The sequence below is a fragment of the Nanorana parkeri genome, unplaced genomic scaffold (genome assembly GCF_000935625.1).
Source record: "Nanorana parkeri isolate BGI_ZX_2015 unplaced genomic scaffold, ASM93562v1 scaffold1148, whole genome shotgun sequence".
In the NCBI taxonomy this organism is placed as follows: domain Eukaryota; kingdom Metazoa; phylum Chordata; class Amphibia; order Anura; family Dicroglossidae; genus Nanorana; species Nanorana parkeri.
In genome coordinates, this window is record NW_017307416.1 from 11915 (window position 1) to 30982 (window position 19068).

General features: G+C 42.2%; 1 protein-coding gene across 1 annotated transcript; it reads left to right on the plus strand.

The window, feature by feature from the left end:
- Window positions 1-2683: 2683 nt before the first annotated feature.
- LOC108796671 (SOSS complex subunit B2-like) lies at window positions 2684-18710 on the plus strand. Its single transcript, XM_018568170.1, has 6 exons — window positions 2684-2817; window positions 2998-3136; window positions 6301-6372; window positions 17606-17702; window positions 18329-18368; window positions 18532-18710. Exons 1-6 carry the CDS (start codon window positions 2727-2729, stop codon window positions 18708-18710), a joined length of 618 nt encoding a protein of 205 aa, XP_018423672.1. The 5' UTR covers window positions 2684-2726.
- Window positions 18711-19068: the final 358 nt, after the last annotated feature.

A 19068-nucleotide genomic window follows, 5' to 3' on the forward strand; every position in this document is an offset into this window, starting at 1 on the left:
TCCACGCATGCACAGACGCCAGGTGAAGCCGCTACTGCCCATCCTGTCTCGCCCACACATCGCAAACAGACGAGACCGCGGGGAGCCGGCCGAGATGAAAAAGGACATCATACAGCACCGCAGGTAAGTGAAACCACAACAGTCTTACCCTCCCTGTCTGACAGGCTGCACATTATATGGAAAATCCGGCTTCCTCTCATGGAAACAAAGTTTGTCCTTCCCCAAGGGGGCACCCTTGCACGGGGCCGAGTCTTGGAGACTTCCCAGGGGAGAGAGGCTGAACTCCCCTGAGGCCATATGAAATCAATCAGTTGGCAAATTAAGAAAAACTTCTCAGTAACATACAAACCACCCTGTCCTAGGGGGGACAGGAACAAAAAGACTGGGGAAGTCAGCAGGAGGAGGGGCTTTTATAGAGAGGGTTATGCCTTGTTTAACCCTTTTGGTTCCTGTCAACTAGAGGTAATTGGATCTAAACCCATTTGTCAGTGCTGCCATGGATATGGCCAGGAAACAATGTATTCCTAAAACAATCCCACTTCTGTTCAGTGTTCATTGTTAGAAATAATTTGTCCCATTTGTTGTCATACACACCGCAGCTTAGGCCCGGTTCACACCTGGGCGTTTTGAAGCCCGTTCAAGCGCTCTGCAAAACCCTCAAACACCGAAATCCCATTATTTCCTACGGGTATGGTTCACACCTGGGCGTATTACGGGCCGTATGAACGCGCTACAAAACGCCCAAAGATGTACAGGAGCTTCTTTGTCTCATGTTTCCATTGGGATACAGCCAAGTAGCCCTTGGAAACGCGCGTTTGTCGTGCGATTTTTTAACGCGAATCGCAGTAGAAACGCGCAACAAACGTGCATATTCGATACGCCTAGGTGTGAACCCAGCCTTATCGAAGTTTGCCTTTCTGAAATTTAGCGTTCTTGTCAGACCAACACACTTCTCTTTTCTGTACACAACATTAAAACTAATCACCCTGTGATCACTATTACCCAATGTATCACTAATTGCTATGTCTGTGTTATGTCTGCAACTAGGTCCGCATTATTAGAGATTAATAAATCTAGTATTGCATTCTTCCTGGTTAGGATATCAACCTGCCTTTATAGACTGAGCGGTTCCATTTGACCAATTAATGTCCGGATAATTGAGGTCACCCATTATAACAAAATGTCCCTGCTTACCAGCCAATTCTATTTGAGAATGTAGGTGAGCCTCCTCCTCTATATGCGGCAGGTTTATAACACACACCCATTAAATGCTCCAACTACAGTGCATAGGACCAAAAACACTGCTCAATAAAAACCTCATTGACTTTTTTCATGTGGCAATCAGCAGTACGACATTCAGGTGTTAACAGGCACCATTGACTATACTGGGAAACTTCATGTTCAGCACCTGAATACACACAACCAATTGATCATGTAAACAGGGACTAAAGTGGTAGAAAGGTGTTCTGGTGGCTGGAGATTGGCCAATAAGAGGAAGGCCATAGAGCAGGGATGAGCAACTCTGGCCCTCCAGCTGTACTTTAACCAGTTGACATCCGCGGTGTTAAACCCCCTTCCCATCCAGGCCATTTTTATCCCAACATACATCTTCCTCTGGGAGTCATGCCTGTAACTATGAGTCTTGCAATGCCTCATGGTACTTGTAGTTCCATAACAGTTGAAGGGCTGAAGTTGCCCACCCCTGCAGTAGGGACAGCCTGCTAGGCACATAGGGGCAGGACAGTTAGTATAATACTAACTATTCAATGCCGGGACTCGGCCAGGACCCACGGGGATTTTATTCAAATCCTGGGACAGTCCATAGTAATTCGGGACAGTTGAAGAATATTACATATTCACTTGCCAAACACCCAGCCGCTCACCACTGCGAATGCGAACGAACACTGAGAGTGTGCTTCGCTAAAGTCAGAGAGGACAAAAGAAGACGCCTGGGCCACGCCTCTTCCTCGCCTGTTGCCCAATCAACGTCTTACATTTTTGTACACTCGCTAGAAAAGAACGAGCTGATTCAAAGGACTGTACCATTCACATTTCCGAGGCTCTCTGAAGTAAATATTGTAGCTTCAAGCATTTAATATGCAGCTATAAAATCTCAAACACTACCACCTGAACTAAGGAGAGTACTGCTCTGAACTGAGCTGTAACCTAAACGTCAAACCTCTTTAAATGGCATCCAACGCTCCCCGTAGGACTCGTATAATGGTGTATCCTATTGTTATATATAGAGGCCACACTGCACATGCTCGCAGATGTTTGTGAAGTGGTGTGAGGGGAGGACGGTGTGTTATTGAGGTGTAGAGAGGGAAACGCTTTATAAAGGAAGCCAGTTGTATAAGGAGCACCGTGTAAACCATTCACTTGTACACGACTTTCAGTGATAGAGTTGGGCGCAGCTGCGCTCCTGCCTATGAAGGCGACAAGTGTGGGTGTCAGGGCTTCCTCACCTCACTATAGTTATCACCGCTGCCTCTGCTCATGTTATAGAGCCTTGTATTAATGAGCGCCCTGTGATCGTGGAGTGCTGACTGTCCCTGTTTATTCTCATCTGTCAGCAAAAGTCCAGCAGCCGGTGTTTTACCGAGCTCCCCCTGAACACGAGGGCCCGTACCGGGCGTTGTGCGAGGAGATCGTCACCAATAGACACCATCTAGTTCCCCTCCAGACATCCTGTGTAAAGTAATGCTCAGCGATCCTCTGACACCACCATGAACGTGCCGAACGACTCATTTGTGTCCATTAAAGACGTAAAGACCGGGCAGAAAAACTTAAATGTCATCTTTATTGTGCTGGAGATCGGTAAGTGGATGGTAGGTGAGCTGGAGGATCAGACATGTGATCCCAGCTCTGATCAGCCCTCTGCTGCTACAAGCCGGGGGTGGGCCGATCGGCATCGCTCTTCCTCCTATTGCCTTTCACTTTTCTTCATGCTAAAATTTCGGTTTAGTTTTTTCCTTTTTTGTTTTAACTTTCATACAGGCAGAGTTACAAAAACAAAAGATGGTCATGAAGTGAGATCCTGCAAAGTGGCAGATAAAACTGGCAGCATCACAGTCTCAGTATGGGATGAAATTGGAAGCCTTATTCAGCCAGGAGACATCATTCGGTTAACAAGAGGGTATGTGCCGATGTTTGCTGACTGCTGGAAGGCGTGCAGCGCATTTCACTTGTCTTGGATAGAGAGTTTATTTGTGAACCATTTGCAGAACCATTCGTCCTGCGAATCTCAGTGAATGGTCATTCTGTGCGAATAGAGGCAAAAACAAACACTGATATTTTGTTTTTCTGGGTGTAATGTAATACAGCATTATTGCCACTAGGTGGCGCTGATGAGCATATAAAAGCATTTTATACGCTTCTCTGCACCATATAGAGGCTGTAATGCGTTATTCCATGTTCGCATTCGCACAATGTTCATGGAGATTTACAGGGCAAATGACTGCAAATGATTTATAAATAGACTCCTAGGGTTTTTGGCGACATTCTACATCTGAAGCCAAACACTCAAAGCTCTCCATTGAAGTTACAGCCTTACTGTGCAATGTAATATGAGGCTCCCCCTAATCTATTCATTTTATATCCAGTCAGGCAAGCTTTTGCACTACATATTTGGTGGTCAATCCGAAGTACAATCAGATCGCAATGTTTGAGCTCTTACAGCTATATGTACACGGTTGCTAAAATCTCATATGTTCATTAAAGGACAAACTCGCATTTATTACTCTTGCACATGGGCTCATGAGGCTGTCTGACCTAAATTGCAGGCATTTTTCCACATCTGTACATGGGTTCACGTCACTACTTGCAGAAACCGCCAGCTTGAAGTCCCTGGTTGAGGACTGCGTTGTAAGCCTGTACACATGCGTTGGTATATGCATGTAGTGACATAAACCCGCATGCAGTTGTCTACAGCCATTCATTATACGGCCTTATGAGTCTGTGTGCATGAGGCCTAAGGCCTTGTTTACACTGAAAGCGTGTGCGTTCCAGAGTGGTAGCTGCTGGAACGCACCACGATCGCTGTGAAACTTCTCCCCGCGTTTTGGAGGGGAGGCGGTGCATTGTTTTCAATGGCACAGCTTCCACGCCCCCCAGCCCGCTGTGCGATCGAACGCATGGCAAAACTTTGCCAGCGTTGTGTTCCACCGCAAACGCAAAAAATAGGGCTTGCCCTACTTTTTGCGTTTGCAGTTAAAGGCAACGCTGGGAAAGTTTTGTCATGCGTTCGATCGCACTGTGGGCGTGGAAGCGGTGCCATTGAATACAATCCATCGCCACGCCCCCTCTTGCCCCAAAACGCGGGGAGAAGTTTCACAGCGATGGCGGTGCGTTCCAGCAGCTACCGCTCGAATGCACACGCTTTTGGTGTGAACGAGCCCTTAGGCTGGCAACGCACTATTTTTTTGTGTGAGGATGGTCAAATGTCTTCTGCTGGCTATTATAAACCTTTTTTTTGGCTTTAGTTTTCTTTTGGGTCATTTACAAATGTACTCCTGTGACCCAAACTCGACAAAAGTCAGGCTACTGCCCGTTGTATGCTGACGGCGCAGAGTCGCGCTGCAGCTGGAAGGATCCTGACAATATTGTCCCTCCAATGAGCGCTGGAGGAGTAGAGAACACAGGAACATCTACATGCCCGGAAGTGTCAGTTACTGCTAAAGTTGCCCACACCTTACAATTATCTGCAGATTTTCTGTGGTCAGATGGAAAAGGTGCAACAGATTCCTCCATCTACACTTAACTGTGTGGAAGGAGTAATCTCCACCTGGGCCAATCTGTTGCACTTTTTCCATCTGACCACAGAAAATCTGCATGATAAATTGTAAGGTGTGTGGGCAGCTTTAGACTTGGCCTGCTAGCCAGACTGGCAACTATTCAGTTTCCTATTTATAGAGGCAGTTTTAATTTGAGCTTATAATGATGAGCTTCTATATGATGACATGGTTTTAGGAATACAAAATTACTTCTCCTCCCCCTCTTCTTTGTAACATAGAGGAGGTGCTATGTAGTTCAGAGAACTGGGAACAGTGCTAAGAGATATATCCGCAAAGGTAGAGAAATCAGTAGATTTCTAGTGAGGTCAACAGGTATTTCAACAGATAATGCTGCTATCGCTCCTGCATGATTTATTAAAAAGGAGTTCCCCTCTAGATTGACCGGTGTATACCTTTATTAACCAATCTGGCTAGCTCCTACTTTTCAAATGGGACAATGTTTGCATTCACATAAACAACTCCTTAGTGGAGCAGTTTGGTAGTGCTCTAGTAAATTTCCCAGTAAGGAAAGTCCTAATTGTGTGGTTTAGATGGCAACTTGTGGCTTGAGGACATTTGACCATCCTCACTCTCTCCACCATTCCAGACCACTCACATGGGTGGTGCTATGTGATCAATAGCAACCTCTGTGGAAGGTTATGGCCCCAGTTGGTTGGGGAGCCATTCGAAATGTGTGAATGGGCTTTAAATATCTAGTATGTGGCCTTAGGGGCCTATTTACACCATAGCGTTATGGTAATCCATGTTGGAGTACTACAGTGTCATTCCTTTAGAACGGCACCTCAACACACCTGTACAACACACATTTTGCACTGCTATATTTCATTGTGTTCTGTCACAAATGTCTTTTTAAATGCTCTGGCTTGCTGGCAGCCCCTCGAATACATTGGCTGCCTTGTTGCAATGCATCAATGTATCATTGTTGGATGTGCGGCATCATCCAAGTTGAATTGGCCCTCATTCGACTGTATGTAAGGGAAGAAATCAGTCTATTAAATTTGCCAGTCCTTTCGCAGTTGATTTGGGATTTTTTTCCAGCTACGCTTGCTGGTGGACTCTTCCAGGTGTCTCTGCCTGTCTCCAATTTGCATGCTGTAGTTTCACCCAGTTGTCAATACAGTGTTGGTAGGTCCCTGCAGGGTACTGAAGACAGTGGTACCTCTAGTAGATTCTCGCTTTCTTGAGCTACCCTGGAAGACGACTGGGTATCGGCTTGCCTGGTTATTCAATTTCCAGGTATCTTTATGGACAACCAGATTCTATTATAAATGTTCGATTTTGGACTTCACACTTGTATCTATTTCCATTGCTTGTCTTATTCTCTAGTAACCCCTTTTATATTCATAACTTGTTGGACCCTTAAACCATTAAAGCTGCACTATTGTGAATTAAACTTAAAATATAGTAGAAAAGCAGATTTTAAACACATTTTTCCAGCATGATTGCTCTACTGTTTACATTTAACGGTTTATTTTAATAATGATCTATTGCATAAATCTCATTTAAGGTATGCTTCTTTGTGGAAAGGATGCCTAACGTTGTACAGTGGAAGAGGAGGCGAGCTTCAAAAAATAGGAGAGTGAGTACTTTTTTTTTTATTTTATTTTTTACTGTGCCCAAAGATTGTAATGAACTACATCAGAAAGGTCAATACCTTTGTAACAAACAAGCATGGATCCCTGCTCTCGCGCTTAGTTGTCTGTAAATTGGAGCATAAGTAATGCTTGCCAAAACATAAAACAAAATAGAATGTATTGTTGGTTTCAGACATTGATAAAAAAGGAAGCCTGTCATAGCTCTTGAATTCTTTGAATGATGCTAGTTGTAAGGCTGTCATACATGGCTTTTTTGAGTCACTGACAGTATGCAGATAAGGGCTTCTGACTTCTTCTCAAGATGAAAACTGCACATGCTCAAACAGAAATGTGGTCGTTCGATCAACAAAAATAAGCCAGTTAGGGGTGCTGACGAAAGATAATTGCGAACTACATTGGTGTGTGCATTATGGGCGGTTTGAATAAAAATTGAACGAGGGTGTGATGTCGGGACAAAAATAGTTGTACAATGGTTAGGTGTATGGTCACCTTTAGAATGATTGCTAAAATCAACAAGTTAGCCCAGACCAAGACGATCCTCATACATCTTGCTGCATGCCATCAATCAGATGCATCTTTCAAAAAATATTGATCAGATTTTAGGTTAAATCTTACAGAAAGTGGACTTTTGGAGAAGCCTTGTTTTTCCTGGGAATGAAGCAAATGAGAGCGCAAATCCTGGGAGTGTAAAGGGTATAGGGACAACCAATGACTATGTGTTACAGGTAGAAAGAACAAAAAATCATCAATAAACAAAACATTCGGGACTTACTTGGGGAGCTGAGGGTCCTGACGGGAGGCCCCGATGACGTTATGGCGATTCGAGACGTATTCAGAGTATCCCGGGGGTGAAGGGATAAATGATACGCCAATTTGTACTGAGTGCTGTGTGTGCCGAGGGGCTGGTGGAGAGGCTGCATCTAGTCTTGATCGCAGTGTTTTTAGGAAGTGAAGGAGTGGAAGTGAGAAAGAGCTGGGGAAGAACGTGCACGGGGCAGTGGTGAAAGGAGCCCTTCACAGACCAGCAAGATTCAGCAATAGTATGCTTCACCACTGTCCCGTGCACGTTCTTCCCCAGCTCTTTGTCACTTCCACTCCTTCACGTCCTAAAAACACTGCGATCAAGACTAGATGCAGCCTCTCCACCAGCCCCTCGGCACACACAGCACTCAGTACAAATTGGCGTATCATTTATCCCTTCACCCCCGGGATACTCTGAATATGTCCCGAATCGCCATAACCTCATCGGGGCCTCCCCTGTCAGGACCCTCGGCTCCCCAAGTAAGTCCCGAATGTTTTGTTGATGATTTTTTGTTCTTTCTACCTGTAACAGTCATTGGTTGTCCCTACACCCTTTACGCTCCCAGGATTTGCGCTCTCATTTGCTTCATTTCTATGTCCACAGGTTTCTCCCCCGTTTGTAGAGCAGCAATCCCCATCGACTATTCTCGCACATACCCCACACTCCCATGAGAGCGCTGTGTCTTTTTTCAGTTTGTTGTTTTTCCTGGGGCTGGTTACATTCTGATTTCCATAGGTCCTGTGCACAAAATATCCCAACATTTTTTTAAAAAGTCTGACAAATTTCCTGTTTGGTCTATAGAATTTAGATTTTTAGTCACTATACAGGTCAGTCTGGAGTTGCATAGTAAAATAGTATGCAAGATTGAATAAATACGCAGGTCCATCCAGTTCAACTTGTGTATGTCTGTATACACTTGGCCCTGGTATTTATTTCCCTTATCCTTGTATATTTAGTGAACTAAGAAACCCATCTAAAAGTTTCTCGAATTTAGCTATACTATCTGCAGATACCACTGACTGAAAGTGAATTCCAAATTTTTACTACTCGCAGTGCGCAATCTAAGATTAAACCGCCTATCGTCTAACCTCTTGTGTCATCAATACAGTTCTTGGTGTAAACATTTTTTTTTCATTGGGCAGAAGTTGTGAGTGGGGTGCCCCAGGGTTCAGTCTTGGGACTGATTCTATCTTATTCATAAACAGAGATTGGAATAAATAATTCAATCTCTGTGTTTGCAGACGATACTAAACTGTGTAGGGCAGTAAATTCTTGAGACAAAATTCACTTTAACATGACCTAGATAAAATTTGAGGCCTGAGCTGCAAGATAGCAAATGCGATTTAATATTGAAAAATTTAAGATTATGCACATGGGAGCAAAGCACATGCATGCAAACTACTATTTAGTGGGGCTCCATTGAGGAAGCTGGACATGGAGAAAGACCAGCAAGATTCAGCAATAGTATGCAATGCCAAGCAGCGGCCAGCAAAGCAAACAGGATACTATCCTGTATTAAAAGTGGGAATTTGGCAAGAGATGAAAAAAAAAAATCTTACCACTTACACCAATCTAATCAGTAGTTCAGCCTCAACTTGAGTATGCAGTTCAGTTTTAGTCACCAACCCTCAGGAAAGACATCTTCGAACTTGAGAGTTCAGAGAAGGGCTAAACAATTAAGGGGATGGAAGGCCCAAGCTATGAAGATCGCCTCCAGAAATTAAAACTTGTTCTCCTTAAAAGAGAGGCACTTAAGAGGGAACCTAACTGTAATTTTTAAAATAATTAATGGAGACCACAATATCCAGAATATTAACAATTTATTACTACCCTCTGGATCCATTTGTGCAGCCAGTTTTCCACCCATGTACATACAATTTCTTCAAAACTGATAGACCTTAATTTGTGAATTAACGTTTGTGGTGTACTGTATCAAATGCTTTAGCAAAGTCGAGATACATGTCTACTGGTATTCCTCTGCCTAAATTAACACTGACTTCCTCATAGAATGTTAATAGATTTGTTTGACAAGAACTGTTCTTCATGAAGCCATTTTGGTTGCTACTTATACCGTTTTCATAGGCAAATTCCTGCATATAGTCCCTTATCATTCCTATGAATATTTTGCACTCTATTGATGTTAAGCTCACGTTACCAGGTATACTTCTTTTGCCCTTTTTGTATTTTGGTACCACATGTGCTTTTCACCAATGAGCCTGTACCATACCTGACATAAAATTGTCCATAATCAGGGCTCAAAAATCCGCTCGTCTTTGACGAGCAGACGGTGGAGCCCGACGAGCAGCTTCCCGGCCGGCCGTTGTAATTACACGGCCGGCCGGGAGCTTTACAGTCAAGCGATCGAGCGTCTCGAGAGACGCTCGATTGCTTGTATCAGAAGCTGTCACTGCTGTTGCCGGTCCCGAGATCCGCTGTGCCCGACTGGCTGGGACCGGCACGGCTCTGTGACAGGAGATCAAAGTGAGTTCAGTATACGAACTCCCTTTGATCTCCTCTCAGTCCCCGAATGCAGGAAGGGATGTAGATTACATCACTTCCTGCATTCGGTGTCACTCTCCAGCTACAGAAGCTGATGAAGCCGATCTCTGCTTCATCAGCTTCTCTGGAGGTCCCTAGGTGACAGGGGTCTTGGAGACCCCTGATGTCTCCATAAAGAGGACCCGTCATGTAAATTGGCTATCCCATAGGGGGCTTCTTAGCCCCCCATGTAATAGCAATAAAGTTGTATGTAAAAAAAAAGTAATACAAAAATGAAAGATTCATAAAAAAAAAAGAATTACATTTATTTTTTTTAAACTTTTTTTTAAGTCCGCGCCCCCCTAATACACACTCATATATGCGTCAGGTGCGCCTACGTGCCGCACATGTTGCATATCGCCGCAAACTAAAAGAGGAATAATTTTAGAGCCATTAGGGCCGGGTTCACACCTGGGCGTCTTACATCGCTGATCGACGCGCTGTAAAACGCCCTGCAAGTGAAATCCCATCTCCTATGGGCATGGTTCTCACTTGGGCGTATTTCAGCGTGTCGGAACATGCTGAAAAACGCTCTATGCCCAAAGAAGTACAGGAGCTTCTTTGGGGGTGTATTTCCGCGAGTGTATCTATTAGGATACAGCCGGATAGCACTCGTAAACGCGCGTTTGACGCGCGTTTTGTGGGCTGCAAATCGCGGTTAAAACATGCACCGCAAAACGTGCATCATACACGCATATTTCGAACGCCTAGGTGGGAACCCAGCCTAAAGGAGAACTATGAGGTGAGTGCTTTTCACTCGCCTCATAGTTCTAGCCGACCTGTGACAATGAGACTGTCACAGGTCGGCTCAGTAGATCGCGAAGTGAGCGAACACATACCGGTGTTCGCTCACTTCTCGATCCTGTCACGGCAGAGGCTGGATTCCCCACTCCCCACTCCAATCACTTCTCGATCCTGTCAAGGCAGAGAGTGGTGACGGGAGGGGCTGGATTCCCCCCTCCCCACTCCAATCTGCCAGCGCTGACTGGCGGAACGGACGGGGGAGGGGGCAGGTACAGCTGGCTCTGCCTCTAGATAGGCAGAGCCAGCTGTCAGTCACGCAGCTGGGCGGATCCATACATAATTGTCGGGATCCACCTCAGCTGCGGCGTCTCAGTATACCGCGAGCTGTAGCTCCCTATATACTGAGCTTAGGGTGATGGGAGGACGCTAATTTGTGTCCTCCCATTACCCTAAGGAGAACTATGGGGAAAAGCCCTAACCTCATAGTTCTCCTTTAATCACTGATAACACTAAACTGATGAACAGTAAAAGCGTTTTAATCGTCACCTATGGGCGTTTTTTGCGGGCGCACGCAATTTAAGGCATGACATGTTTGGTGTCTATTTACCCGACGTGACCCTGACTTTTATGTTTTACTAAAAATATGGGTAAGAACAAATGTTTTATAACATAACGTAGGGAAACTTTTTTTGTTTTTTTTAACATTTATGGTACTTTTTTAAATTATATAGTTAAACAAAATACCCCCGTGGTGATTATATACCTACAACAGAAAGCTCTATCAGTCTCCAAACTTTTTTAACATAAATTGCAAGGCTATAGTCCGACTGGTCATGCTGACTGGTGAAATTTTTGACTGGTGAGACACTATCAAATTTTTCAAGCCCTGATAATGATTATGACCTGGCCAAGTTCCTTGAGTACTCAAGATGAATGACTGGCAAATCCAACTCTCAAGAGCATTTGACTTTGTGCCGCCATGCTAATGGCTAGGAATCTTTTAAAGACTTAGGATGTAATAGTCCTTTCGAATATGGCTACACTGGTAATAAAAAAGCAGAGGAATGTTCAGAGCCCCTCTTGATTGTGCTTTAAGCGATTTGTATTTTGCTATGGCCCATATTAATGGATTCTCTCATTTGGTAGGTTAAATGCTTTCCAATGATGTGAAATGCAGTTTTTTTCTGAATTAAACCTCGGACAGTGAATGGTGGACCAAAATGTTGCCTTCTTTCCTTTCTTTGACTATAATGCCCAGTACAATCCAAGAAAGACTGGTTTGCCTTTATGGCAGCTTCCAGGCAGAGGTGAATTTAAACTTTTCTCTAGATGTCCTAAACTTGGATGACTGCTGGGCTCAGTTTAACCGTATCTGGTTCTACTGGACGGAATTCACTGTGTCCCGAGACTATTTGCCCCCCATTGGCTAAGGTGGTGTAGTGAAAGGACCAACTGTGTCTCATGGGGGCAGCTGGCCCGCTTGGGGCCGAGATGTATGATTGCCTCTGTATACTCCTGTGGTTGAGAGTCGACAATTAGGGGTTCAAACCGGGTACAGAGACGGCTAGGTTTCACTGGTGATGCGTTGGTGAATATCTGGATATACTCTCTGCCATCTTTCAGCCTTTTTTCTTTCTCTTTTCTCCTCTCTCCATTCCCCAACCTATCGCTCTCATGAGTGCCTGAAAAGCTTTGTGATTTATGCTCCCCGACTTCTAGTAGTCAGGTGTGACAGGGTTATCTGAGATAATGCCGAGCTAAGATATAGTGGACCACATGTACAATCATTCTGATATACCGTACTGATGCTTGTTTTAGGTTTCCTTGCTCTACTCTATTTCATGTCCACATGTTCATTTTTTAATTGTATTGAAAAATTATAAATAATTTATTTAAAACAAATGGCTGCCAAACAGAAATGACTTCATAGGGCATTTTTCTACACTTTTTTTTGTATTTAAGCAGGAACAGTGTATACCTGTGACCGCTCCAATTTTCTCCAGGGTCTCCCTATATATTCTGTGCCATGAAGAGGATGTTTATCTTCATACATCCTAAATATCTTTGGGAGTTCTCCTGGAAGTGCTAGTTGAAGGACTTTGTTCTGAAGGTACAGATCCCAGCACTGTATATTTTCTGATGTCTTTGGCTACTGATGCTTATGAGGAGCCTTTTTAGAGCAGTTTACAGAACTTTGATCTATAAGGACTAGAGATTTCTTTAATTAATATTTTTTTCCAGTCAAGCTGGAGTATTTACGGTAGGCTGTTGGGCAAGGTTTTACACATCAGTTCTTGAAGTATGTGCCCTTTGCTGGGTGTTCTACTTCCAACTGACAGCTGCTGTGCAACGACAAGAAAATGCAGATAGCACAAGAGAATATTTTGGAAAGACACCAGTTTCAGGATACTCTTCACGGTCTTTTTTTTTTTTTTAAGGTAAGTTGATTACTATTGGGAACTTTATCACCTGTAGTGCTATGCGTAACAGGAATTTTGAAACTTGCCACTTAAAATGATTACTTTCTCCTTGTGTAAACTAACCCCTTAAAGCTGAACTCTAGTCAGACTGCTAAGTACACAGATAAACTACATGTATGAGAGTTGTTTTACTTGGCAAAGGATTTGTATTCGGCCCCTTTCATGTGGCAGTTCTGAGTGTGGAGTATAGCGAAAACTGTAGTTGGCACCTTGGTGAAGAACTGAGATGCAGTGGACTGCCAATGTCATTCAGATGAATCCTCAACATTCAGAAATCGGCACTGGAGCCAAGACATCACCTGGGGCTAACCTTGGACACGGTCTTGTTCAGGGTCTTCTTTCCCCACCCCCCTTACCCTGGACAAGCTCTAGTCTCTCCACACCCATATGTTTGCATATGTGGGTTTTGGGATTGATGGTGACCCCCTTCGAGGCAGTCCCTTACACAGTTTCACTTCAGACTGTTGCAACTCAACATTCTGACAATGTGGGACAAGCAGACTGTCTCTGGATTGTCCCATACACCTGTCTAGCTAAAGCCTTTCCAGCTAAAGCTCATTCAACCAGGTGCTGCTTGGGCTTTTCAGCATCAGACATCGGTTTCCCAGATTTGCAAGGCAGTTACCTGGTTTTGTGTTCACATGTTTAAATTCTGCCAGGTAAATGTTCAGGCTTCCTCCGATGCCATTTTTAGTCGCCAAGTGCTTTGTGCTGCTTTCTGCATTCTTCGTGCTCTTACTTGATTTATGTGCACCTGTTGGTGGTGTTTACTATGTTGCTCACTTCTCAGTTGGGCATCTGGATTTCCCCATGACTAACCTTTAAAGGAGCCTGCAAACTGTGATGCATGATTGAGAAAATAAGATTTTTGTCTTGCTTGAAAAATCTGTTTCTTGAAGTATGATGCAGGACCCAGGCTTAAAATGTTGGGGGACTTTCAGGACTAAAATGTGCATTTTTAACATGTGAAAAAAATGGCCCAGACAGCAAAAGGGTTAAAGGAGCATATGTGCTGTAATGTACTCCATGAAAAGGATTTTACATGCAAGACTAAAAGCCATTTTATTTTTGTCCGTCCAGTCTTGAGATTTTTTTGCACACTGCCACTTGCACAGTCCTGCATGGCAGGGGAGGGAACTTGTTCTCTCTGGCAGTTTCACTTTCACGTACACGTCTGCTCTTCATGTGACTGGACGGTGTAGTGGAAAGCTGCAGACAGAGGTAATGTTATTTTTTTCCTGTCTGCATGCTCCACACCTGATTGGCTTTTTTCACTTCTCCCTCCTTCTCTGAGCTCTGCTGTACAGTAGGCTGCAAGAGGCTAATACCAAATCAAATTCAGGTACTTGCTTGACAAAATACATTCAGTGATGTATTAACTGTCATACATTGCTGGCAGTGGGCCCCTTTTAAACAGACTCTGCCAGGACTCTGTTTACATGTGTAAAGCGGACTGTTGGCTTTACACTGAAAGCGATTCCACAGACTGCTTCCAGGGGCCGATGTAGTGTGCAATTTTTAACCTTGGCATGTTGGGAATCTTATTTACATATCATCTCATTTATATTTAAAAAAATAAATAAAAATTGAGTATTGGGTTATCTGGCGCTAAAACTGAGTGTATTTTTAACAAAAATCTCGGTTTGATAACTAGTTGCGCTAATATCGCGTGACATCAAAATATGAAACTGCCACCATTTTATTCTACAGCAGGATCTTGTGTGTGTGTGTGTGTGTGTGTGTGTGTGTGTGTGTGTGTGTGTGTGTGTGTGTGTATATATATATATATATTTGGAGTTTTTTTGTCATTTTCAGGCCTAAAATGTGGATTATAACGTATGTGAAAAAAAGCCTTGGTAAGGGTTAATGAACACAGCTGCATTAATCTGTGTCTTTTAGCTAGGGCTGCACCCAACTAATTGATAATGAGAATAGTTGTCAACTATACTCATTATCGATTAGTTGGTTGGATCCTCTAGCTCTCTCCTCCATGCTGGGAGAAGGGCACAGCGTGAATTGGGTGCAATAGCCAGCCTGCTATTGGCTATTGCAATTTGAAAGGGCTATTGCACCCTCAAGAAAAATACAGCAAGTCCAGTTGCCTTGACTTATTTTTTATAGATATACCATGACCTGGATGAATGAGAACCTTCACAGACACTGCATCTGTGTGTATTATTTTAAATTAAGGATGGTATTTATTTTTATCCGATTAATGGAAAAAATAATCGGCCAACTAATTTATTATGAAACTATTTAGTTGCAGCCCTACTTCTAGCTCTGCCTGAAAGTTCAGCTTTAATGTAACCTAATTTGTTTTAAACACCATACAGTCTTTACATTTCTTATTCTTTCCCCCAGAATAGAATATTGTAAGTATCCACTTTACATACAACAATGTAATTCTGCTTAAATAGGGCTGTAGGAAGGATAGGGAGGGCACATTTTTCACTGCATACAAAATATTTAATTTTAGGTGGCATCTAGAGGTATGACATTCTTTTGTGTGTGAATCTTGGTTTGCACACATTTTCATAATAAACATTATTATGTTGTAATGTTAAAGGACTGATGGCCTGAAAAATGTAAGTCCTCTATTTGTTCACAGGCCAGGTACGGTGCAGGCAGCCGCAATGCGAGCTTCCACACACTACCCTGATCGGAGGGACCCCCCTCTAGGGCTGTGAAAAGGTAATACCATGGTCATGCCAGGTTTGTCCTATTTGTCACTGTGCAAAGTTCATATACTTTACCTAAAGTGATGTGCATGATAACTATTTTCATTTTTAAAGCTTATGGATAACTTGTATGTACGTAACTATCAATTAAATGCATAGTTAGTTTTTAGTTGTGAGAAGCTAGGAAAATGTATTTCTACTAAAACAAAACAACTTGTAAAGTCAGAAAAAGTGTTTGTATTCAAAATATATAGGGGGCCAATATTATGTGCTTGGGGTATATTGGGCCAACATAACCCATTCTAACAATTTTCACATGTAATATTCACATATATGTAGTGGAATAAACTCTCCTGTTTTATTCAGCGTTCTTTAAGATGAATGGTGGGAAAATTAGATATACAGGGACTTCTATGTGTATAGGGGTAACCAATCTGCCTCTGTTCCCTGCAGTTTTTAGACTTGGCTTAAATGGATCTGCTTTACCTCTAAAGAGGTGTGTAGGCAAATTTTAAAAAGTCCAAACCATGTGTTTCACAGTGGGGCCATGTGCCAGTTCTGTATCGTCTCAATTATTTTTTAGCTTTGTGTTTTTGTTTACAGTGTAGCCTAACCAGCATATTTAAGTGTAAATCTAAATTCTTCAAATGTATGTTGTTCGTCCTTTATCTTTTGAAAAGCTTAATATACTTGTCCCAGTAGTAGTGCTTTTAAAATGTCCAGAAACATGGAGGACGTGTAATAGTCCCACTGTAAAAAAGAAAAAAAAAACACTGTCTATATTTTTAGAAGTTGGGTGCCATGTTAAGTATTTTTGTGTGTTTTGTACAATGTTGGAAAGGTGTTTGCATTACATCCTAACTCCAGTTGATAAAGTGTAGAAGGGTTTGGACATAATGTGAAGGAAATTTGTTTCCAAATTCCGCAATAATTAAAAGGGTAGGGTTTAGAATCTGTCAGGATATTGACATGTTGCCAGGGAGATTTCCCCTCCCATCTATCTAGGTGACAGGTACCACCGGATGGTTAACCCTGCTCTTAAAGCCCATGTTCAGTCTAAGTGATCTATGGAAGAAACTATGGAAGATAATACATTCACATATTCTAACTTTCCATAACAATTGTTCGTAAATGCAATGTTCAAGGCTCATGAAACCGCAAGCTCCTAGACCTTCTTTCCTTAAGTACTTGATGTTGTACCATTAACTTTGCCTGTAGCTAGTGCTGCTGGTGAATATGAGAAGTCTGTCAAGCAAAGTAGAATTGCAGGGACAGAGTACCTCCAACTAAAAGTGATGCACAGAAAGGGCAAGTAATGTTTGCTGTACTATGAAGGTGCAGGAATAAAATGGAAATCTGGCACATAGACTTCATGACTAAGGCACTAATTGCTATAGTGAGTTGGTAGCAATCATTTAAGAGCTTGCATTTTACCTAAAGGAAAAAAAACAACTTATTTTCCAGAAACAATAGTGTTCAAATTAAAGGAATAGAGACTGTCCAGTTAGCAAAGTGAAAGTTCAGTTTGAAATATGAATGGGATTTTCACTTTAATAATCCAGTTGAATGGAAGCAAACATCCAGACTGTATTACCCTTAAACATCATTGTTTCAAATGAGCACAGCTTTGCCTTCATTTTCCAAAGTGAACTTTCTTTTCAAGGTGAATTTTCTTTGCCAAGTGAACATCCTCTATTGACTTAGTAAATCAGATCCATAATGTTTTACTTTTTGACAGGCATTTTAGTGGAGAAAAATTTGGATTTTTCTTGCTACTACTAGATTAATTCTGTCAGCTATATTTTTGTATGTGTGGATGTTTTTAGTTGTAATATAAATAAATGCATGTACTTGTGCTGTAGCCTTGAAATGCTCAGGTTCCTCTTGTTGAGTATGTTGCTGCCTGTCCTTGGATGTAAATTACATGTTGAGAAGTCAGAACATCTTTTGTTAAATATTTTTTTTTTCCCTGTAGATTTTGTATGGTATATTCAGAATCCCCAAACTTCAGTGAGCCAAATACAGAATTTGCTGGTCAGCAGCCACCACCAAAGACAAATCAAACAAAGAATGTAAGTCTCCCCCATGTTAGACTTTTTAGTGTGTTTTACTGAAACATTTAATAGATAAAATATTGCTAAATATATATGGTGACTTTAAGTTAACCTCTCCTTAGCCTGACCCAGGCAAACATAAAACATGGTTAAGAAGCATACCTCAAGCCTTGATTTGAGTTACACATCCTTGGTGCTTGACCAAGTTGTAACCAGGAGGTGCTTGAAGTGATCTCACAGATGGCGCTGTGTAGAAATAAGGTTTATTAACCTATATGAAATGCTGATGTTAAAATAACTTAAATGAGGATATCTGAGTTCTGGTGACTTACTTATATGGTTGAGAAGCAGAATCCCTTGGGATACAAAATACATCTAAAATACTGCTAGTTTAATTGCCTGGAATCTAATTTTGTTTTGTAGTTGTTGCTGCCATTCTAGCCATGTGGTGTGGCAGGAATGAACTGCTTCTTGAAAACTGAAAATATTTAGACCATGAAAACAATACTTTTTTTAATGGCATTTAGCTGGAGATCTGCTTTATGCTACTACAAATATGTCCACTGTAACTTAGACTTGAAATTTGTTTTTTAGCCATTCAATTGTATAAAAATGTTAACGGGTATGATTTTTTTTCTCTTCAGATGCATGGAGATCAAAATAGTCACACAACACAAAACACAGGTAGGATAAAGTCTGTTGAATTCAAAAAACAGTGGTGGTTAATTGTATTTGGGTCTGGCAACCAGCTCATAGTTAAGTGAAAGTAGTGCGGGTATAATTAAACAGGTAGGATCTTGTGCTGGAAAAATTAGAAATTGACTTTTTTTTCCCCCCTTCATTACAGGTAATGGGTCACTCTTTTCACCAGGAGGCATTAATTATCTTCCTAATCTTACAACTGGTGGCCGAGCCAATGAACGTGGGCCTGGAAATCAGCACACAGGGACCCCACCAGCTGTTCCCATACAGTCAACAGTTGCCAACATAACTAATGGAAGAGACCCAAGAAGGACCAAGAGATGACATGCACATGTTCCTAAAAAGCTTGAACTCCATAATATACTGTACTTGAATGCGTACTGCACTTTTATTTGTGTTTAAATGGGAAGTTGTAATATCTAGATGCTTGAAACATATTTTGACCACATATGCCATTTTGAGTTAAAAGATTGAGACTTGTTTTGTATGTTTAACCCCTTTGGGCCAAATCAGACTTGCAGTAAAATAATTTCCTTTTCCATCCCTCTATTTAAAAAAGTAACAAAGTAAACCCTCTCACAACACTAATACATTTAGTTTGTGAGCTTCCTTCTGGCAGTTAGAAAAGTGTTTTTCTCCTGCCTTTTATAAAGCCTTTTTTTTAAGGTAGTAGACCTTAGCT